The sequence below is a fragment of the Cariama cristata genome, unplaced genomic scaffold, assembly GCF_000690535.1.
Source record: "Cariama cristata isolate BGI_N322 unplaced genomic scaffold, ASM69053v1 scaffold10895, whole genome shotgun sequence".
NCBI lineage: Eukaryota > Metazoa > Chordata > Aves > Cariamiformes > Cariamidae > Cariama > Cariama cristata.
Window position 1 is genome coordinate 35,829 of NW_009620132.1, and position 24,845 is coordinate 60,673.

Sequence of the window (24,845 nt, forward strand, 5' to 3'; positions counted from 1 at the left end):
ATTTTCAATCACTTAGGCCTGAAGAGAATTTTAAAGGCAAAACGTTTGACAGGTTTACAACAAAAACCCATCAAAAAGCGTGTATTGGAACACACCGCTGGCCTTTATTTTAAGTAACTGCAAACTGTGAGAACCTGCACCACTTTCATTTGCATTGCTTCCCCCCTCCCTACTATCAGTAGAAAAACTCCACCCCAAAAAAATCCCAAGTTAAAGCAATCGCAGAGTGGGAAGTGTTGAAACAATGCCTGAAGGTTTTGGTGCAACCAGACGCTAAGAGAACCTGACAATAAACAAACTCAACGCTCGACAGCAGAAAAGAAAAAGAGCAGGGAGGTGGGGAGACCACCGAGGCTGCTCATCTCAGAGCGCCCAGGACCAGAGGTGCAGATCCAGGAGCCAACGGTACAAAAATGCAGTGTTTCATACCAGCGATTCTTTACATTCATACGGTTGAGTAATGGATAATCCAAAATGAACAGTGTGTTACTGATGGGAGAAAAAACCACCAGAGGAATTGAGGAAAACCACTACACGCAGTAGCACAGGCTCTCACGCAAAAGAAAAACAGCTATTCAGGTTACCAGGTTAATTGACTAATATAACCTATGCTGTGTTTTCTGACAAGAAAAGCCCGAACATTTTACTCACGATAATAAAGCAGTCACCAGTCTCTGTATAACCCTCCTGCTACCATCCATCTCGGCAATTGCCCCCTGCAGAGTCTCTTTTATGAGCACAGGGCTACGCTACCTTTCAGGATGGGGCTCTGATATTTTCAGCCATGAAAGGATGCTGATTTTTCCAAAAGAAAGTCACACGTTTTGGATTTTATTTGCTCCTTATAAAGAATGGTCCTTAAAAAAAGCTAAGCAAAACAGCTATCTAGAAGTCGTAATGAACTCAAGTTTTTGCACGAGTAAAATTTCATCTCGATTTTCAACAGAAACGAGAAGGAAAAAAGTAGAAAGTCAAGGAAGAAAAAAGCTATGGATGCACTAAGTGAACAACGGGCACGGATGAGTTTTCATTTTAAAGTAGGGTAAAAGCTAAGCAAGCAGGACCCCGCAGGAAAGGGAGCAAAGTTATTTCCAGCAGACAGGACGTACTCAGGCAGGGGATCAGCTGGAGCATCTGGGACCATTACACCAGTCCATGGTAGAAGGAGATGAACTTTAATAAAGGGAGCCAGAAAAGAGCAATAGTCTTATCAACAAGTTGTTTGTTTTTTTTTTTTTTCCCCTGGAAACTTGTAGATCTAATCCTACAAGGTATTTCTGAAACTTAGAACTTTCTGGACCCACAGTTTGTTGTTTTTAGAAGTATGGCTACTCTGGGCATCCTCAGGAGATAACATTTCGGTTTTAGAAGAACTTTTGCTAAAGGTATTTCAACAGAGCAAGCTACACGTTCTTTTACTTTGATGAGACAAGTACGACTAAAGGTCATCCTTTGAGGATTCATATTACAACCTTCGAGGCTGCCATGAATTTGAGATGGTGCTCTAAAGCTAAGGCTATGATCAACCTCCTAAGCTGAACTGGGTCTCTACTGCCTTATTTCTGTACCATCATGGAAAAATCAAGCTTTGCTCTCTTATGAACAAGCAAAATCACCAGTTGTGTTGTTCTCCATGCTGTTCACAGCCAACTTTAAAAACCAGGGGACTCTGAAATCAGTTGAGTGTTTTGAACCACTACCCTGTCTGTATGGCAAAGATAAACTGGTTCAATGGGCCAAAACCCAGAGATCTCACAAAACAACAGTGAGCCTAAAGAAAGTAACAGCTCCAGCGTTACGGAAAGAGGAGAAAGATAAAGAAGATAACGAAACAACCAACCAGAGTACAAATCGGCTTAAGACATTTAGGAAAAAAAAAAAAAGAAATTTGAGGCAGAACATAATATTTGGGATTTTCCTGTATTGAGCTGCAGCGTGCAGCTCTACCACACAGAGTGCTAAAAATTCTCCAACATGGATTCAGCAACCTTGGTCATCCCCTCCTGACCGAGGTTAAACAGAAGGTGGTACAGAAACAACAAAGATGCTTCTTTTTCCTGACCAGTCTTTTAAATAGCATCAGTTCTGCAACGTTATTAAAGTGTGTCCTCTTACACGTTCCCTCCAAGGCATATAAAACAGACAACCTAATCAAATACCTAAAGGTCTCGCTGTATACACTGAGCAGAGGGTAAAAAAATTCTCCCAGCAAAGCTTATTAATTAGCTTTGACTTGGCCACTTGCTAACCGCTAGCGATTTTGTTGAGGTCAGAGGACGGAGAGCCCTCCTATCCTTCCAAAACAGACTGGGTAGAGTGGTTGCACTGGTAGACAGGCATTTTGAGCTTATTCCTGTACATCTTGGATTGCTCCAAGCGCTTCATTTGAATTCAGAAGGCGGCTCATCCCATTTGTGCACAAATACGTATTTGTGTATGCACATAAACGATCAACTACCTATTTCCAGGCATGACTAACTTAGAAAACCTTATCTGGAGAACTTGTCCCAGAGCTCTCCAGTAATGACATCTGCCAAAATTGCAGCTCGCGGGCTGCTGACAGCCAGCGTGGGAAGGTGACATCACCCTCCTGGGGTTCCCAAGGGCTTTTGGAGAAGGTGTCCTTCCCGGTGGCGGTGGCAACGGCAGCTAAACAGAGCTGCACGTCTGCGTGGCCAGCACTGACGGGTGCTCAGGCATCACTAGGCATTACTTTGAAGTAAGATATATATCCTGGTGTGGGAACCTTCGCTTTATGTTATAGTTACTTGGTGACCTTGGGGGAAAGGAGAGAAGACAATGGAGTTACCTACAAAATAAAAAAGGGGCATCGGCAAAGAAATAAACATACAAGATATAAATATTGCACGGAGATGAGTCACATTGTCTCAGAAATAAGTGATTTAAAGCATTTAGCTACAATTACATCAACTACCATGTAAGTCAACAAACAAACAATTTTCTCTGACGCTTCCATCATCACTGAAAATTAAGTTTTTAAGCCCCTAGAGCAGTGCACATATTAATGTTAGCTAATTAGTTTTGTAACTGACTTCGCAGGCTATGTTGAAAGAGAGAGGAGGAGAGAATTAATGTTCAAATGCTTCTCAACAGGCATTTCCACACTTCAAAACTGTAACAAACCAGAAAGCAAAGCTGCTGGGAAGATGCCTCATGCTGAAATGACAGAAGATATTTAATTCAGGGCTGATTAAGATAAGGGAAGTTATTCATCATAATCATGCCCAGTAGGAGGGCACAGAAAACCTGACCTTTAATAAGAAGAGTAAGATATCATTTCTTTTTAAATGACCAGAAGTGTATAGTGCATGTCGACTAAAATGCATACCAATACCAGGTAATTACACAACAGCAGAGCACATCTTTGATTGACTAGAGTTCTTCTAGCATAATTACACAACACCGCTTCTCTCCCTGATTTTTCCAAATAGCTAAATCAGATACCTGTACCACTGATTCCTATCATCAGGGAGATGTTGTCTGAAATGACAACAGCTTCAATATACGTGCAGTTGTGGGTTTGGTTTTTTTCCCAAATGAGACTGAACTCTCCTAGAGCTAGACTTGACAGACTAGCTCTCCTAGAGCTAGACTTGCTTCATCATCGCAAACAGTGGCCAACAGTTCTTTCTTGGGATATACTAAAACCAACTTTATTCTCTAGCAGCAACACTACTGAAGACTACGTGAAAAGAGCTCAGCTGGATGCCAAAACTGTGTGTGTGATTGCCAACCTGACATGATGGTGACCTACATGGACATATTAAAGCTACAAATGGTCAGCTGTAACTGGCCATCTGCAAGTTCAACCAGAGATGAGCTCAATTAGGCACAGAAGTGACAGTAGCATGTTCAAACAAAAACGGACCATCAATTTCCCCCTAAGCTGGAATCTCTTGTCAACGTTAATATTTTGGGATGTTTTTCCTCTTCAGGGCTTCTCTTATTTCTGCTAAAATTTCCTTCAGTTGGTGACCAAAGCCATACAGATGACTGCAGAGAGCACATAGCGCGTCTCTATTTTGGAAAAAGCCTACAGGCACTATGAGTTGGTTCCCATTCATAGATTTTAAATTTAGGGATAGCGGAAAGTTACGATTATTTGATCTGACCTCCTGCATAGTACGAGCCATCGAATTGCACCATGCGATTGACCTAGAAAAGATCCTTCCAAAAGCACTCAAATTCTGAGAGCCATGTTTCTAAAAAAAAATAAATAAATTGTTGGCATTGCTACTCTTGCCATTAAAAAGAGGAGAAAAACAAAACAGCTTTTGACTTTTTTACCCCCAGTTGCAGACACTGGGTCTTACGCCTTTGGCTGATTGTTTAGATCATCCCATCGTGAATCTTCTATGATTCCTTTTCACAGACATTGACTCACATCATCAAATCTCAATATGCTCTTCCTTGGATAAAATGAGTATATTTGTGACGCTTTAGTCTCTCGCTTATCTTCCAGATAACAAATTAATCTTGCAGTGTTGCTCTGTACCATCTGCAACACCCAAGACATTGTCAAGACCAGCATGGAGACACTACTTCAATAACTGGTTACACATAACACTAACACTATGCTCTTATTTTATTACTCTACTTATAAACGCAGGAACTGGGAATTTACATATGGTTATTAAATCACTATGGTCACCATCATTGCTGTCTATTGTCCGGGGAATAGGTCTTCTTGGAAGTAAACCCAGCTTAACTGTTTAAAAAAGACCTATGCAGGTTTACATTTCACCCTGTAATGAGACACCTTGAGTACGCTAACCATGTAAGCTAGACCTCCTTAGAAGTTATTTGCTTGCTATGATTTCTCACTCCTCTAGTTCATGTTTCCTCTACAAACTACACCAACACCAAGTTAATATTTTCTCCTTGGCTGACAGACGCTGAAGAGTGCTGCTGGTGCTATTGAACAAGAAGGTCTACATGCCAAATGACTGCCGGGAGCTTGGAGAAAACAGCAACAAAGTTCGGCACCAGCACATCTCGTTTCTTAGAAGCCTTCCAAAGCCCATGGGACCACCAAACCTACGGGCATTTGTAGCCTGACCTTTTAATGTCCCTGCATAAGGTTGATACCAGATCCTTTCAAAACACCACTGGAGACTCTAGACAACGATGAAGATCCCAATTTACAGTTACAGTTTGAAAATATTCCAATCCTGAATCCTTTTCTTTGACAAAGGATGCCCTAAATCACAGACTAAGAGAGAAGATATAAGAGATGAATGAAATACTAACAGGTGAGAACAGGAAGGGGGAGAAAATGAAGGCAGGGCAATAAATAATACACAGCACACATCCCTTGGAAAGTCTTTGCTGCAAAAATGAACAGAGAAATCCGCCTGCCTAAATGGTATTCATTGTTCATGGATGTTACAGTAGAGGATGACAGTGAAAAAAGAAGTACTGAGACATTCTGAATACACTTGGGAGGGAAAAAGGTTTCAGCAATGAGGTCAGGAAGGAGAAGGATAATCTCTGCAGTAAATCAATACACAAAACCCATCCTGAATAAGCTGGGCAGTGCACAGAGTAAAAATGTTCAATAGTCTTGGCAAGAAAGGAGGCAAAATGTAGACAATTTTATGTATGTTAAGGGTGCAGTTGAGCTCTAGACACCCAAATTTAGTTATCTCTGTACGTGCTTGGTGTTGATGCTCCCAACAGGGAGAGCGATCCAGCTCAGCCTCACGCAGACAGTTACCCTGGGTCAGCCAAATCACTATCCACGCTCCATTTGCTGGAAATGTTAAGAGGAGCTACTCCTTGCTCAAAGTGGAGGAGACGAAGCAGACTGAGGGTGAAGAGAATAGGATTTGGATGGAAAAATAAAATAATAGGACAGAAAATTCATGACAGCAGATGAGCATATTAAATTTCTAATGCCACTCTCGTATCTTGTGCATTATTCTCCATTACCACCTTGATACATTTAACATGTCATTTTCTAGAGACAAGATAGAAAGGTTTCCTCTCCCTATTTCCTAATGTCGGTCACCTCATCTTAAGCCTCCTATAAAAGCTGCCTTTTTATTTCCATTTTCCCTCTTTAAGATGTCTGAAGATACTTAAACTTGGTGCTCACTGGAAAGGGAATAAACACACAATTTACAATCCCATCTCCTCCATGCCTGATATGACACAAATTGTTCCCATTTTTACTTCAGGTCAAGTTTTATACTCTGCAAGTCCCGAACTTTCGCTCAGTGCTCCAAACTCATTTTCCTACAACTATACATATGCTACTCCGTGTCTGCACATCCAAAAGACCCTTTAGCCAGAAGGCTGAGGAACACCAGCACTGACATGTGCAAGCAGCTGGTCAAAGACGATTAGCTGCACAAACAAAAAAAAAACAAAAAAAAAAAAGAAAAGAAAAAAGCCAGGAAACTCTTATCTATTTTACAAGATCCTGATGTAGATTCTGGATTTGTATACACTGCTTTCTCAATAAGGAGTAATGCAAATTTATTTTCAACCAAATGATGCTGCTCTGTTCCATTAACCTGAGACACCAAGCACAGCTGTACAACTTCTCCCAGCACATTTTCCAAGCAATACTGTCTGAATAATTTTGACTACTAGACCTTTCAATACACTCCCTTTTCTGTCCTATGCATATCTCACATTAAGCTCCAGCTATCTGCTTTTCACCCTGCACTGTGATAAGAAGCTAGGCACTTGCAATGCTTATATTGGAAGCAGAAGTGATTGATAGCTGGGAATTACTGGCAGATCGTGTTATATTTTACTTACTTTTGGGTTAAGATTAGACAACAAGCGCAGAATTACTACAGCACAACCCATGGGAGACAGGTCACTGTAACTTGACTTCTTCTAAAAATGTAGCCCAAATCAGAGAAATATCTTCCTCCAGGGCTGCAGCACATATTAACTTAAAGCTTACAATATGCTGTCTGAATCGGGTGTCCTGCCCCTGCTGCTCAATCACCTTTCCTTTCACCCAGCCTCTAAATTGTAATATGGTGGGAGGCGGTGGAGGAGGTGGTCTCTCATCAGCTGTATCAGCAGTTTATAGAGGGAAGAGAAAAAGTGGTAAAACAAAATCTGTTTTTCCCAGTCCAGCCTGCAGACTCTGTGACTCAAGACTCCTGTAAGGGTAACGGAGAAACCCAAAGACAGCAGCCACCTCCAAAGGAAAAAAGAATGGCCAATCTAAAAATCACACTCTTCAGAAGCATCCTCAGAACAGAGGGGTAAACCTGTGTACACTTAAAACTTGCAGTGCAGCGAATTGCTATTAATCAACATTTTAACTACCGAGCTTTACAGAAAGCCTTGTTAGGATTTATTGAGAGTCCATATAAAAAAAAACAAACCTGCAAGCTATAAAATCATCTTAGATAATACCAAAAAGTCAAATAATTTTTGGGTTGACTTTTGTTTCTGGAGACAGTCTTTATTAATATATCTAAGAATGGCATGGCAAAGACTTAAAACTGTTTCCTGAAGTTTTATAAGTATTTCTAACAAAAGAGCAATGGAATAGCAGAGATCTATGAACTACAAGACAGAGTCACTAGATGAAAAAAAGATGCAAGACAAATAACAACAAAAGACAGGAATCTGCCAGGAAAAGAACACCCTGATGAACTGCCTGTCAAGTAGCCACACATGTAAATTGAATTTAGACTAAAACATGCCAATATGTTGCTGGTACTCCAGCTTTTTTCCTTAAAACATGCATCAGACGGAAAGTAACTTCATTTATAGAGACATTTTTCCTTTAAGCCACTGCTAAAATATCTTAACTGAGCTCCAAAGCACAGTATTTACTTCTCAGTCTATACTCCTTATACATTCCTAGATAACATTTAACCCCAGGAGCCAACAGGGAATATTATGCTGACTCCAGCTTACTTTCTTGCCAAGAAAGTGAGAAGGAAAAAAACAGCCACCCTAGTGAAAATTTATCTACCTTCAGAGGTAGAGAAAACCTCAAAGACTTAAATTATTTCAAAGATTAAGGGTTATCTGTTTGAAAACCAGTGATTATATCATGCATTTCAGTTCACTAGCAAGAGCTAAAACATCTGAAGCAGAAAGAGGAAGACGAGGAGAAGAGTTATCAGACATCATCCTGCTTTAGTATAAGAAAGGAGATCCTCAGATTGAATAAATTCATACTACTCCCACTACTGCACTGGAAAGTACAACCAGATACAGATTTTTGAAGATATGCAAGAAATGGGCACTGACACAGAATTTCAGCACTGTAAAAATTAATCCCCAGAATATTCTTGATCAACTACCACATAGGAATAAAACACCCTTGAACAGAACAGTTACATGGCTGGGTGCCTGCAGCTGCCAAAAGCTTCACCCCAGCAAGACAGCTGGGAGGAAAATCGATGGGAATGGGTAGATTTCACTCTAAAATCCAAAAGCAGGGCAGAAACACACCTCACTCCTTAGGAAAACATATTTGGTCTCGGGAGATGACATATAGACACTCAGATATAGAAAGTACACATGGACTCACTTGAATAAAGTCTGGCTTCTCTCATTTTGCGTACAAGTAAACAGATTGCACAAGACAAAGCTCCTAAAAATAATCCCAAGCACAGCCCAGCCTAACCTCTGCCATATCTGTACATTATACAGGGCTCTCCCAGTATGTATAATAAAACCATATACACGGTTTTAGTGCTTACCACAGCAAGAAAACCCCAGGAACGTGCGGTCGTCTGCCTTGTGGCGCACAGGACTTGCTTCTCTACAAACACAGCTCTACTATATATTTCTGCATTTGTGCTTAAAAATGAGAAATAAGGACATACTCTGTATGCTACCGAGCGACAACACGTTGGCCATCCTATCTTGGTCACCCTGAGTGCTTTGGGTGTAACGTGAAATTAGCTTCAACTGAGAAGCAGGAAAAAAAGGTGGTGGGAAAAAAAAAAATAAATTACCAAATGCATCAGGGATAAACAAGGAGGAACCATATTTTTTTAACATGCTGCAAACAAGAAGTTGGGAAGCTGGTATGGTCCCTGGCTGGGTGAAGAGGAGAAAGCTCTGGTGCTAGAAGTTGCCTTTTTAAGTAGTATGCTATAGCTTTCCACATCGTGGGTGGCTTCTCCCACCTTTTTCTTGCGCTACTATGTTCCAGGGGAAAAAAAGAAAAAAAAAAAAGCAACCACCCCAAAACATTTAGATAAGTTTTTAATTTGAAAATGGGGATTAGTCTTTTTTTAAACAGATAAAAGCGGGAGCTAATGTGGTTCAGAGGTTCAGGGCAGAAACTTCCTCTCTCAAAACAGATGTAAAGAATCTCCTAACTTGCGGTGGTTTTGTATTGATACTGTCTTGAACCTGAGTTGTGGGAACTCAGGACACTCATCCCTATTTTTCTGTGCTTCAGAGAAACTGCAGCATCAGGATACTAAAATAGCATCATTTGTCACTGAAACTGTAATCGAAAGTACACTATTATAAATCCCTAAACAGAAGCATTTATAGATTAGTGGAGCTTATCCTTAACTGAAGGTTAATGCTATGCATATGTGAATAAATACAAGACAGAACAACTATAAAAAAGTCATTTAAGAGATAGCATTCAATTTTGTCATTTCAACCTCTCTTCGTCGTGATGCCCAGCAACTTTGTTTAATCTTCCAAACCACAGCTGCCACCAGGAGCAAAGACAGGAAACAACTGTAAAGGAAAAAAAAAATAAAATAAAATATCTTATTGTCCTTGTTCTTAACATAACAGTAGCTGAAAAGCTTTAGCAAATCAAAAAAAGTAGACTAAAAGTTCAGATAATACTTCGAGGTACTTTGATGAAAGATAATACAGCAGTGCAAAGCGTTTTGCACAGTTCAGTGCTCATGACACATGGTGAGGAACGATGTACATTTATTTTCAGAGAAAACTGTTGTTCCAAAGTTACCTATTTGACCTCTTTATACGACCATCCACCAATTTTCACCAGGAAATCAGAACAGTAAGGTCGAAAAAATGCATCAGATTGGAAAAACCACTATTGACTATCCTTCGCGCCATTTAAAGCGAGAGGATAATCCAAAGAAAGAAAAGCCTTGAAAGAAGCAGAGAAAATTGACTATTTTTTCTTTTCTTTTCCAAATTACAAAAATAAGATAAAGTGTATAGTAGTTGGATTCTTTTTAACTGGCTGTTGCAGATCTATAGGCATTTTTTGATTTCCCCAAATCTGTATCTAAAGAGGAGAAAAGGATTAATAGATTTATCAACTTCTAGGGAAAAATGCAAAGAAGCAGAATTAAGAAAATCTTAATAATAATAAAAACCGACTTTATTGACAGTTATGATCTTATCACACGGAATACTTAATGAGCAACTTCAAGGCACACAAGCTTGCTAAGACTCAAATTTTTCCTTTTATATATCTAAACCCCAGTGAAAACCTCTCTTCTCAAGTACCGCACCAATGGGTAAGAGAAAACATCTCCAAACCTCCTTCCCCATGCTCTAGCATATATTTAACTAGAGCGCTTGAGGGAAGATTAACCAGAATAGATGACTTCTTTCCTAAAGTGCACTATTTATGCCGACCGCTGTGCTCTGTATGCTTGAAGTGGAAACTGGCGTGCCCTTCTCCCTGCCTTTGGGCACGCTTCGGTTCTTGCCATTCTTGCTCCCCATGAAGACCCACAGCCATGCAGGAAAGACTACGGTGGGAGAAAGACCACAACCGCTCCATACTCCCTGCCTTCAAAACCAAACTCAGCTCTGCTTCCAAAAATGAAATTTTTTTTGCAGATCCCCAAACTTTCTATTTCCAAACAACGCTGCGGTTTCCACTGTGCTCTCCCATCCTACTCATAAAAGTGTTGATGACCCCAATGATGACGACGTCTACTAGGACGTGAAGCCAGAGTTGCACTGTTGACCAAAAAAGCACAGCTTACGATGATCGATGGCGTCTCATCCCACCGGTTCCCTGCCATTCCCTCTCCTCATAAATGCTGTGCCGTTCGCCTTACACAAGCTACGAGGGACTGCACATTTTGTCCTTTGAGCACTACTTCAGCAACTAGGAGTCCTACTCTACAACGGCAAATTCTTTAGCAGACAAAACTGCAAAGACTTGGAAATATTTATCATTAAAAAAAAGGATAGACAGCAGGAAGCATTCCCTGAGATGCAAAAGGAGGAGAGCCTGCTCCTGATTACAGACCGTTATCCACAGACTATGTATTACGAAAACTGCGTGCGATCGGGCACCAAACACTGAAGGGGCAGTCAGTAGGCAATGTGATTCTATTTTTCAGGCTTAGATATGCACAGAAACATGTTTTATGATATGAAAAAATTGGCACTCGTGTGACTTCAGCGATAAAATGTCTGCATGGCTTTTAAAGACTCCTACAGTGCTTATTTCTTTAAATTTAAGCAGGATCATGGAGAGATTTGTTTGGCCTTTTTCATTTTAAGAGGTGTGTATTCCAAGTCACTTCCCCTACACTTCCTCTAAATATTAAAATCTGACATTATTTCAGTGTAAAAGCCCAGCCATTTTCCCGCAAACACAAATAGTTTAGACAAGGATTTTAAATGGCTATTTTATTTTCATTCTTGAGAGGTACTGGATTACTACTGAGTTTTGCAGTAAAAAAACCAATGTGCCCCCATTAACTAGTAAAGTGAATACATTAAATCTTTAATTTCTATTTTGGTAAAGAAGCTAATGTGCATTATTGATGACTGAGGATTCCATACCTTTGGCTTTCCCTTTCTTTCCCGAAGCTCTCTGCTGCTGTACTAAGCGCGACGGCAGACTATCCATACCACCTGGAAAGAGTATCTCTCTCCTGGACAAGGTCATGTTTGGAATAAATGGATTTTCACCTATGCCACACTTGAACAGGCACAAGTGAATGACAGACTAGCGAAATTTTTGAGTGCCCGCATTTGTCTTGGGGCTCTTCTTATCTCCCCACGGCACGAATGCCACCACACTTACTGAATGGCTTTGGTAAGCTTTTTTTCTTCTTTTAAGTTCCCTTTCTCTCAAGGAAACCTAAAGTCTTTCTGAGATGCAACGTTTGCTTTATCTCTGAGGACCAAAGAGGACAGTGCTCTCTGAAGAGCAAAAATTCAAAATGATTCCATGCAAAACCAGCACAGTTAAGACCATGAGCTAAATCTTTGGTCTGCTTTGTTTTCAGTAACATTTTAACATCATTGTACAAATGGAGGGTGGAAATAAAACAAAACCTTTGAGGCAGCGGGGAAAAGCGTTCCTGGCTCCACATTTAATTTAACCATGAAAACGATATTCAAAATATCTGCAGGAGTCCCCAGGACAGGCTGCCAAAGCGCGACGTCTGCCAGGCAATCGTGTTCACGTCGTGACTCCAGCGAGAAGTTTCATCTCAGGATAAAGCATTTTAGATGCAGCTTATGGGCAATGGTTACTGCCATGGCTTATCTGAGTCCACCTCCTCCATATCCCTTTATTTGGGGAAAGGACATAGAAGTCCAGAGGGCAGAGGAAAAAGGTCAGATGCTTCATCGATCTCCAGGATCTCTGTGTTATACAGACCCATTTCAGAGAGATTTACCTTCAGGAGGAGTTTCTCAGGAGGTCAAGCATACAGGTGAACCTGCGTTGTGCCATGCACAACCAGCAAAGTCAATGAGATCTCCAGCTTTCTGCAGGTGACCCTTACAAGACGTATGTGCTCCATTCCCACGTATCTATCAGACAGCACCAGAAACATACACATCGAACCAAAGATAACACCTCAAAACACGCTCAACTCCCATGAGGATGCCTCCTTTTTAGGAAAAATGCCAGTTGTAAACATCACGTACGGACCTCTTATTTTCAGTTGATTTGAACACGGTGTCTCCCTACATATTCATTTACTCCCTCAGAGAAGAAAGCTAGAGTTGAGAACTAAGAGGATCATCTTTATCCTTGTATTAAATCCCTTTGCCAAAATGCAACATTGCACAAGGCTGTACATGCCAGAGTCTTTCATGGGTTTCTTTTTCCCGCCTCACTTCTGGCACCACAGCCAAGACTTTCTGAAGAAAGCACAGGGAGGAATTAACGACTAAGGACTAACAAAAACTCCTTCTGAAACGCTCACCGCAGTACCCTGTATTTCAGAGGAACAGCACCATACATCTTTGTACCGTCACAAGGAGGCAGCAAATACCCACAAAAGCTATAAAATCACTAAGGAAATCTATTTTCCCCCTTGCATTACCTCCCCTTGGCAGCACTCGTGGAGGAAGGAAAGGCAGCTCCTGCTTGCTGGGCTGCAGTCCATCACCTGCTGGAAGAGCCCCGGGGGTAGCGCGAAGTCAGGATCTATCTGCTGGATTTATTCACCCTAAACCATCCTGAAATAAGTTAAAAAGACTTGTCCTCACATCAGTAGGTTTAAAGCTGCTTTCTTTTCCACACCTTCTCTTGGAAAGGAACTGTGTAAATATGGAGCCAGCAGAAAGAAACAGCTGTGTGGAGCGAGAGCAGTGTTGGAAAATGGTTTGGAGTGAAAGTCTATAGTTGGCAGAGTCCTGGTCAAAGGCCGTGCTGTGCCCTGCTTTCTCCTGAACAGCCTCAGCCATCTCTCTGCCAGCTACAAATACCCACCCATTTCCAAATAGCTTTAAAAATAAGCCTTTGCTGCAGGACTTGCTTTACTGTCTCCTTCTGTTTCTTTCTCCTCCAAAAATAATAGCCTACCAAGGGCCTCCTTCATCCCTGAAATCCGCTGTTCATTCAAGTCTTCTCTCTGTACCTTCCTCCATCTTAAACAACGCTTCTGTATCATTTCTCGTCACCCATCTCTCTGAAAAGAAGGTAAAGAGGACAAATGTTCTTGGGCTTGTAACATCCCAGGGCAGTCTGTACGCAGTCCTGCAAATGCCCCATGCAGGCAAAGCTGCACATCCAGTAGCTGTACCTCAACTATCAGCTGCTGGATTTCCATTTTCCTAAGGCCAGCGATGAATCCAGCTGGACAGCAGTTCAATTTTTTCAACAGAAAAAGAGAAAAATCAGAAAAGTCTGATATGAAACCAGACTGGAAAGAAAAAGAGTCATCCAGAGATATCTACCACCCCTGGAGAGTTCTTTGTCCCAGGGAATTTTGAACATGACTCCTCATTTGGGTCAGGTTCTACCAAATGCAGCTTCCATCGGCCCATACAAGTTAGCAAAGTTTATGCTTACGCAGCATAAATATTGCAATACAGGGAGAAGTTACATTTACATTTTGTGGACAATATTCTATTTGATAAATAGCTTAATCAAGTAATTCTTAATTCGTTATTGGATTATTCAAGTACAATAAATGAGCAACATGGTTATAAGTAATCTCCCCTCAGTTGGCCTTAACACATGCATTAATCGTTAGTTGATAAGCCTTCAGCACTCTTTATACCACAGGGTATTCTCACTCTGACACAAAGACCTGAATTTAAACACCCTGTCTGGTTTTATTCTGTACTCTTAAGCTCCTTTTCATAGCAGAGGTGATATTCTCTCCACTCCAGGTATCCTTAAAGCTCTTCAAACAAGTATGCTTTCAGTTTTAAATGGCTGGAAAACTTGATCAGCACTTTGATACGATGCATTCTCACGAGGATAGAAGAAAATCCATCTGGCATATTAGGGCCCAATTATTAAACTCTCCTACAATGTTTATCAACATCAGAATTGCTAGTAAAAAATGGCAGTTTTAAATGCCAAAATATACAGCAGCTTCAACACTAATATGCTTTAACATATATAGGTCACTTAATAATTTCAGAAAGCACTGCAATGATTACTAGAAACACATCCCAAATTATTTTGATGAATTGGAAGCTATTTAAGCGCTATTTAAAAGTAAATTTTAATATGCTGGAGAGTTACAAGACACATTTTTAAGTACTCAATGCTTTAAACCTCAAAATAATTGGAACAAGTACATAATGCAGAAGGAGCGCACATGGTTTGCATAGTTGGCCTTTGCCAAACAGGTGTCTGCAGCCAACAGCACATCAACAGATCTGATCTACAGATTAATGACCTTATCTTTCTGCTGAAGATGGCACCAAGGTTTAACAAGCCACAACCCACCTTATTTGCAGCAGCAGGTGATACTATTTTTCTTTTGTGTCTGTTTTAAAAAACTACTTATTGGCTAGAACAACCAATCTGACACCCTATAAAATGGTGGCAGCTTCTACGAACACAAGATGAGCCTAACTAGAGGTCTGAGGTCTTTTGGGAAAGCAAGTACTAATATATTTGCCTGGGGTTTTTTGTTTGTTTTCGTTTTATTTAGTTTTGTTTTGCTTTTTAGGGTTCAAATTTGCAAGTCCTCCTATGGTATCGCAAAGGGCATTAACATTAAAAAAGGGGAGAAAGTCATCCTGCAGGTCTAGAAGATGGAGCTTTAAGTAAACACACCAAAAATCATGGGACACATGATGACACTGAGACGGAAAGCAGTGTTATTTTTGACCTGTGTTTTGAAGGTTTTTCCCTTATACTATTTTCAGGCAGGAGAACAAGCTACTCCAAAGGCAGGGATGTCTGAGCAGGCTGTAGCTACAAGTGGGACCAGGGATCAAGCACGGCGTTGGCCCTACAGACTCCTTCCATTCTCAGTTCTCCTCTTCTGTAGTCTCTGCACTAACCTGGTGAGCTTGTCAACTTAACTCGCAAGAAATACCCAAATGAACTAAAATCAACCCATGCTGAGGTAGACATCTATGTCTGGTAACTGAACTGCTCTTTGGTGCGCATCTGCAATGAATAGAAGAGCAGCTTCGACACAACACATACAGAAACCTAAATTAAGATGTCAAAGTTATAAACTAAATCCCACTCAAGAAAACTTAACTTGCACGAAATACCCAAATGAATTAAAATCAGCCGTTCATCGAGAGCTACGCGGCCCACGCTGAGGTAGACATCTATGTCTCGTAACTGAACTGCTCTTTGGTGCGCATCTGCAATGAATAGAAGAGCAGCTTCGACACAACACATACAGAAACCTAAATTAAGATGTCAAAGTTATAAACTAAATCCCACTCAAGAAAGGTTTAAAAACCCAAAGTGCTTATATCACACCCCAAACCACTACGTTGTCACAGGAGACTTTTAGAGGCCAAAACCATAAATGGGCACAGATAATGATGAGGCTAATGAACGGAGGAGAGACCAACTGGCCTCACTGCTCTGGTCCACATGTGACCATTGGGGAGGACAAAGTAAAGAGTGATGTGGACAACATGGAAAGAAGGAAGTCATGGATGTTGAACTGCTAAACTTCTTCATCTTGTTAGAAATAGCGTGAAGATATTGCCAAGCTCTTCCTTTTCCTCAAAACAACAACAACAAAAAAAAGGGATTCAGACTGTATTTCTTAATGCCATTCATGCTGCAGTAAGAAATTATTTAATAAGCAAAAAGAGTAAATAAAATATCGGCAGCACGACTCCAGATTTGAATTATTGCAACAGGCCATTCCCACTTATTGAAAATACTGGGCAAATGCTTACAGTCAGGAAGAACAATATACAGCACATTAAATCATCTGCCTGACTCTTGTACGGACATAAATACCACTCCCTCTAAAATTTTTCTGAGGAACAAGTCCCATTATTTGCACCAAACTAAAATTACACTATTTGATATTCAGATCTTAATAGAGGCACATGAGATTTCGAGTGCCACCATGAAAACAAAAAACTTGCAACTTCTGTTCCATTCGTGAAAGACACCCATTTCTCTAACAATTGTCGTAAGAATATGATGTGACCAGAGAGAGACAGCGCTGAACAGCCCTAGAAGGACATCTCAAGGGCAGATATGAAAGATGGGACATAGAGCAGGCAAGAAATGGGGTGAACTCTGCATGCAAGGACAGAGAACAGAAGTGTAGAAGACATCAGAGGTCTATGCTAAATCAATGTAACAAAGCTCACTAGGAGAACACAGAATAGAATCAAAGAACCACAGAAAGGTTTGGGTTGGAAGGGACCTTTAAAGGTCACCTAAGTCCAGCCCCCCTGCCATGAGCAGGGACATCTTCAACTCGATCGGGTGGCTCAGAGCCCTGTCCAACCTGACCTTGAATGTTTCCAGGGATGGGGCACCGACCACCTCTCTGGGCAACCTGGTCCAGTGTTTCACCACCCTCATCATAAAAAATTCCTTCCTTATGCTTAGTCTGGATCTACCCTCTTTTAGTACAAAACCATTACCCCTTGTCCTATCGCAACTGGCCCTGCTAGAAAGTTTGTCCCCATCTTTCTTATAAACCCCCTTTAAGTACTGAAAGGCCGCAATAAGGTCTCCCCAGAGCCTTCTCTTCTACAGGCTGAAGGTGATTATATTTAAAATCTCAGTGAAAAACCCATTATACCCATTCACACTCTCAAACCCACAAATGCTGAATGTATTGGCCAGCTGGTCTGGCCAACATCACTTGTGTCCCACAGAGAAGACAAGGGATGCTGGCTGTCAGGTCCTCACCACATCTCCTGGTTTCTTTCCTGGAGACAGCAAACCTGGTTTATAAGGTTTATAGTTCTTTTATACCCTGTAGGGCTCAACAGCTTCTTTAGCAGAAGCCTTTGGCTTCAGTTTTGTTCACTTTTCACTTCTGATCTTTTAGGCAAGTCTGTTGGTCAATACCTCCGTCTCCTCATTTTGAGTTTCTTAGGGCTGCCACACGAGGAAAAGGAACGGCAGCGGTGATGTGCTGTGACCTTGCTGTCACTCTCCTAGTTTTGGAACAAGAGGTCTCCTCCTAACAAGTTGCAGGGTTACCAGCATGATCCTCGACTGCTTTACAGCCAACTGTGTCACCAGTTAGAATACAAGCCAGGCTTTTAACTCTTCTTCTGCTGTTTCTTCTGGTGTTTACACATCCTAATTTCCTTCAAACCGTTCTTAATACTCCTCTTATAAATCTGTACAGAGCTGGCCAATAAAGCAGAGACGCACAGAAGAAATACAAATGCACTTTTTTTTTTTTTAATAAAAGGAAGAAAAGGGATCATTGGTAAGCACTACAAGTTTAGAAGGCCAAATATTCAAAATAATAAGTATTTCCACATCTTCTGTATGCAAAAGTACACTGGTGAGAAATAGATATTATTGATAGGGGTGGTGGCATATGCAGAGGTTTTGGAAGACAAGGAAGTACAGACCCTAATAAAAATGTCTCCTAGAGACTGTCAAAATAGCTCAAACTATCCGCTGAAAGACAACAGCGAGATTTGTAATTTAAAGAGTTACGTTATGAAAAGCAGTGGAGGAAACAGAAAAAACACAGTTTGCTTGCAATTCATTTAGCTTTGCAAAGGTTAACAACAGTCAGAGTATCATTTCTCCTCCGGCTCCAATTATAAGGCAATATTAATGATCCCATAACTTCACCGTTCTACCCAACCTTTAGCCACATTTGCCTCGCTTAAAATAAAAAGTTAATGGGTTGCAAAATAAAATAACGGTAACATACAGCCACACACCTGACTTCATGCTGAACACTGACTCCCAGAAGGAGCTCCAAGAGTCTAGTAGCACCTCTAAATGTGAGGTACACCCTCCTCTCACCCACAGTAGCCCAACTCTTAAATGAAATGGAAATCAAATCCAGCAGTCACGTTTCATCCTGCTCCGTGCTGCCTGACGTTGTTTAAAAGCACGGCCAGGTTCCTGTAACGCTGTGTGCCTCGCAGTCAGTCGGGTCAGAGCCTGTGATACTCCATAAATTCAGCAGTGCTGGACTTTGCGAATCCAGCTTGCGCTCCAGTGACCATTGGAGGGACCGATTTGACTTAAATCATCAGAAATGTCAGCAATAAAACTGAAAACCTAAATCCCTCCTTTTCCTGTATGGTTCTACGCGCAGCTTAAGGCACAGCTGTTTCTTCCAGTAGCACGGCAGAAGACCACATTTAGGATGGGGTTACAACAAAGTGAAGAAAGTGGTTTCCAGAAGATGGAAACGTGCCACAACATCACCAGCACAGAAGAATTTCCAAAATTGCATGCGGAACGGTAAAATGACGCAAGACTCTTGAACGTGCTAACAGAAAGTAATTCTAAACACCCATTTTCCAGAACAAAGTCTCTTTTTGTGATCATTACACTAAAAAAAATTGATACCTATCTCAGTTTTTGAGTTAGAGGTGGCCTGTATCTAAAAGGTGGTTTCACCAACTGTCTTTAGGCTTTGCAGAAGGCATTTTCATTGCCTCTACTTCGTGTGCAAATTTTCAGCCAACTCTCTCATTAACTTCATTGGGGGCTATCAGATATTACTTATTTATGGTCTAACTTGGATTCAGCTGTAATTATGAAATGCACCCTAGAGCATTAAAAATGCAAGTGTTTCAACAGTTTCCCCTACAAACAGCAGAGATGAATCATGCTGTTCTAATACACTGGCTATTTAGCGAGTTATAGTGACTGTAAAATAAAATACTGGGAGAGGAACTTAGCAGTAGTTATAGTTAAAGAATCAAAGAATTTTTAATGCATTATAAATGCTTAGTTGGAAAACACCAATAAAAGGTCTTCTCGCAAATACACACGTTCTTATTCCTCTGGCATGTTAGGATGTTAAATAATATTGTAACATTACTTTTCAAGGAGATCCGTGCGATAGCAGTGAGGGAGGGAAGGAAAATCACTGTTGACTACCTTCAATCTGCCTGACTTTTGGACATCTATCTTCAGCTGCATGTGCTCCCTGAGATATATAATGTACATATCTTCTGCTTCAAAATGTGATTCTCTTCCAATAATGGAACTGGAGGAATCACTCAGATTGAAGGCTTTCAAACTCTCATACGCAAGTGGATCTGGGTCTGTAAAGAACTAATGGATAGTTTTTAAAGTGCGGATTGATCTTATGCCACTAAAAAGGAACTAAGGAACCAATCGCTTCCCCATTAGTTCTCCTTGTAAGTAATAACCCTGCCACAAAGATTTTTTGGGAAGACCTTGACTGTGATGGATTCAGCAGAACAAATGCTTAAGTCTGATCCAGGAGTACACTTACTCCGTATCAATGGAAGTAAGCTGGTGGTTCAAGCCTGCTGCTTACATAGGATTGCATTAAAGCACAATTCACTCTGCAAATGCTACATACTCAAAAAAAAAAAAATTATATAAGCCACTTTTCTGAAGGACCCATCTGGAGCTCCCCGCTTTAATTAAATTTAGCATGGAATCTAAAGCAAGTTATTATTCACACCGCTCATTCTAAAACAGGCATAATATTGTCTACCTTAAAACAAGTTGTAAGATCTGGCGTACTGTTTACTCCATGTATGTCCCTCCTGAGGGACTTCTCCTTATTGATCAAGTATTGGTTTATATTTGTGGAGCATTAACAGTTCCTAAAAATAGAGGAACATTAGATTTTGAAATCTTAAAGAGATGGTCTGCTATGCTCCGGGAGACATTTAACGTCTTTGTTAGGGCTACACTTTTTTGGTGGATGGAAGAGGAAACAAGCACTGAAACTGCTTCTGTCGGCTCCAGCTCTTACGGAATCATCAGTTTGCTTCACACCAAGAAACGAACTTTTCACCAAGCAGTTCATGCAGGACAGAAGGGTATTTGGTTTCAATTGTGTTGAAATTTGTATTTAACTTGACGTATTTTCAGAGTTCAGTTTAAAATCAAAAGGTGCTCCCTAAAGAGTTTGAAATTAGTCCATGGCAAAATCACTTCCTTAATTTACGATTTGTGTCTGACAGTGTGTGAATATCTGCAATTTCTGTAAGTCATACATTATTTGTATGATGTGGTAACTCAGAAGATGTCTTCTATACCATTTTAAAAGTAACTTCCCCATTTCAAAAAACCTCCCCCACTCCCAGCCTCCCTTCCCCTGCACGCACAGGACAAAATGCATTTGCAAAGACGGGCAGACAATTTTCTTAATCTATTTCCTAACTACATACTTCAAACATAGTAGAGATTTCCATTTTCTAGGCTGTGATGTAAGCAGGACATTTAAGTAAAAACGACAAAACAGCAACAAACCAAACACTATACTGAAAAACAAAACCTAAAGATCTTTCCTAAAGAAGAAACATTTAGTTCTCTTAAATGAAAAGTACCTGAAAAATGTCACAAAGAACTGTACCAGGTCCATAAAGTTGCTGTGTTGTGAGAATGCGATCTGCAAAAGAAAAGCAAATGCTTTCTATTACTTACTGAAAAGTAAATTTATATTTAAGATGCATTGTTGAGGAGATCAAAAGATTACAATGAAATACATCATCACATAAGTCAATTACATTTTTGAGCACCGTTTTGAAAAAGCATTGAAATATTCTGAGGGAAAAGAAAACAAACTATAACTTCACATTATTTTGAAATTATATATCCAAACAATCAATCTAAACATATGTCTCTCTCCCAACAAAGTTCAAGGAATAGTCTTCAGTGCACGTTAACTACCTTGGAGACAACACAGCTGCAAAAAGGTAGAACACAGAAGTTTGAGAGCTAAAAATAGAGCATCTTTAATTACTGTATAGAGCAACCCAAAGTACAACATTTTAAAGTTCAAAATGTATGCTCCTATTCAAACAATATTTGTACATCAAAATCTCCTTGAAGAAGTAACTTACACCAAGAGCAGCAAAAAGGCATGAAACACAGAAGATAATAGATACTGTAAAAACAGCTATAGCATTCATCTTAACTCACTTTCCTGCAATCCACTCAAACTGCAAAGAACAGTGAAAAACAACCGACTATTTTGGACAAAAAACAGAGGGAAGAAGTGAAGAGGAAATTGGGAGGTGGTTAGAGGCAAAAGGAAAGATTAGGGAGCCTGGTTAAAAATAACAAAGCAGAGGGGAGGCAAGCCAACAGAAAGGCAACTTCTGCAATATTAGGAATCAGAAGTTCTTTCCAGGTACCTCCTATTTCCTCTGACTATCAATCTCAGCACCACAACAGGACGTTAACTCTTTCATGAAGTAACCGAATTTATTTCAAACCTAAACTGAAATCGGCACTTACAAAAGCTTTCCACGGGTATTAAATTCACTTAAGGCATCATTTGTTGGGTTTTTTCCTTAATAAACTGCATGTTATGGTACCATTAGCATAAATACAAATCTCTCCTCCCAGCAATAGTCATAGTCCCAAAATTATGAATATATGCAAAATGAGTTATTGCTTGGATTTCTGTTGCTCTAAACCACCTTCTATTATCATATTTGCTTTAAATATCCATTGTAACTTGGTATAGAAGCTGACTAAACTACTTTTCTTACAAATACATTGAAATGCTCTTAAGTTGAAAGCTCCTTTACAGTGCATAACTTTTGCTTTGCTGGAAAGCTAACTTGAAACCTGCAGGCCAGATGCTCGTGACCTCAATATTACTGCCTACAAAAGACACGAAAACACACAGTTTCTTGCTGATTTTTTCCCCTATAAGGTGCTTCCCAATAGCTTTCTGATTAGAAAAAGAAAGTGAATATGATTTCACTTTTTATTTTTAAACTCAGTGCATGGTAACTGAGGCGGATTTATATTCACATAACTATTCTGGCATTTCTTTAAGGCAAAGAATTTCCTTACTAAAATATCACATCCCAAAATACAAACATGTAATATATGCAGTATATAGAAATACGATCTGAGAACAACTATGATGCTGACTGACCATAAAAGACGCGTTTCAAAACAAAGACCTTATTATGTACCAACAGCTTATACTGAAAAATCTTTTTGTAGAAAAGGAAAATTAAACGGACAAAGAAATCATCAACGGGCCAGTCCTCTGCAGACGATCATTAGGACCAGTTTCTGTGATGGAAACCAAAGCTTGCTCCAATTAGAAGAAGAAACAAGTGTTTGCTGATATTAAAAAAAGACAGTCTATGAAAGATTAATGAGACTGGAACTCATCACTAAACTGTTACCAGAGAAGGGCTTCTCATTTTTTGATAATTCGAGTGTAGGAAACAAATGAAACGGAGAAGGAAAATTTGGGTTTGTTTCACACAGAAGCACTACGAATGCTTTACCAGTGGCGGTGCTTTTGCCAACCTGTTGGAGCTCTTCTCTTGCAAAGGCCAACTGAGGATCTGTACCTCATGTACGGATTAAAAAAAAAAAACAAAAAACCTAGGTTGGTTTCTGCAATTTACTTCTCACAAGCTGAAAACACTTTACACTATTAAACCTGACCAATCTGTGTCACAGGCAATTTAGTATCATAATTGTTAATGGTTTGCTTACTTAGAGCTTAATTTCCCCTAATATAATGTGTTCCTAGGACTTAATTAATTCAGTTACACAGAAAGTTTGGTTAGAAATAGCTGTTAAGAGTAGACTGTTCATTCTGGATACAGGAAATATATGGCACAAACTTCTTAGCAGTATGGATTTTTAATTAAGTTGAAATGACAGTAGAAGATTCATTTATCCATTCTCAAAAAACTAATTTTGTACCAAAGGAATAAGGAGTACAACTGCAGGAAACCATCGTGTATCTGGCGCTGGGGACTGGGAGAGCCTCCTCCGGGTACTGAGCAAAACTTCAGCTCAGCTGCAAAATCAAATTGCCACTTTCATAACACACGTGTCCTTCAAAGATGTTTTACACTATCTTCTTAGGAATAATGCAGTATCCTCAAGTAGTTAAGATCAAAACAGATCAGAAAATTAATTACGTTAATTCCCGAGAATACTGTAAAGCTTATGTTTATCTGATCTGAAAAGGTACCTGAAAAAGCATACCAGCCTATCACGCTTTTCCTAATGCCACATCATTTGAAGTATCAAAAAAATCTGGCTGCTTTCCAGAAGAACAAAAATAGCTGGCTATATGGACAGACAAAAAAGTATAATTAAGAGCTTTACTTTCTTTATCATGTAGTTAGCATAAAATATTAAGCCAAGAAGAAAATTTGGCTACATCTAACTAGCCAACAACATCTAAAAAGCACACTAGTTTTGAAATCAGTACACACACATTTCAAAGGAGTTAACAGCAAAGTACTTGGCCACAAAATATTCTGAGTAAAGGAAAAGCAATTTGAACCCAATTGACATTTCAGTAACAGTTGGTATTTCAAACTCAAAATACTTCTGGAGTTAAACTACAGCCTGTGACTGATATAAATTTTGACAAACAAATTGGGATGATTACATACCAGGAATTGGTTTGCATTAGTACCCAAGTTTGTGCTTCAAGAGAAAAGAAACTCAAGAATAATTTCAAGAGAATAATTTTGTGCAGAAATTAGTAGAGCTGACTCTTAGTCAACTTCTTATTTTGAAACAAGTTCACCGTAAGCCTTTAAGTTCAACAATATCTAAAGTTATTTAAGCCTCCATTCTTTTCATTTACAAGTCCTTTGAACTCATTAAAAAGTACATGAATTTCAGATACCACTAAGAAAAATTAGTATCGCCAACCCAATGAGAAGTTCTGCAGAAATTTACTTTTTTATATATATAGCAAGAAACAAATTTGAGGAAGTAATAAACAGATTTACAGATTAATCATCACAAACATAACTCCTTCCACCTGTGCTGGAAGTTACTGTTATTTTAGAGAAATAGACGCCAAACTATTAGCCACAATGGGGATGGGGCAAATCTCTCTCCAAATCCAGATAATTTCTAATATTATACATAATGTTGGTACTCCTAATTTCAACTTGTTAATTGGGGAACTGCTAATGCACTGAACAACATTTCAAGTATGGCATTTTCGTAACAGAATTTGATGAATTTTGGGTATCTAAATGCTTGAGAAAACATGAACAAACACAGAAAACATTGTTTCTACACCTTTTCT

At 39.8% G+C, this 24,845-nt stretch overlaps 1 protein-coding gene across 1 annotated transcript in view; it reads right to left on the reverse strand.

Moving 5' to 3' along the window:
* Window positions 1-24,845, reverse strand: part of ATRN (attractin) — a gene marked incomplete at its 5' end in the record, with an annotated part of 84,024 nt that overhangs the window by 18,218 nt on the left and 40,961 nt on the right. The window contains 2 exons of the mRNA XM_009701482.1: window positions 9,633-9,711; window positions 21,136-21,197. Coding sequence (XP_009699784.1) covers window positions 9,633-9,711; window positions 21,136-21,197 — 141 coding nt within the window. The remainder of the gene's footprint in view (window positions 1-9,632; window positions 9,712-21,135; window positions 21,198-24,845) is intronic.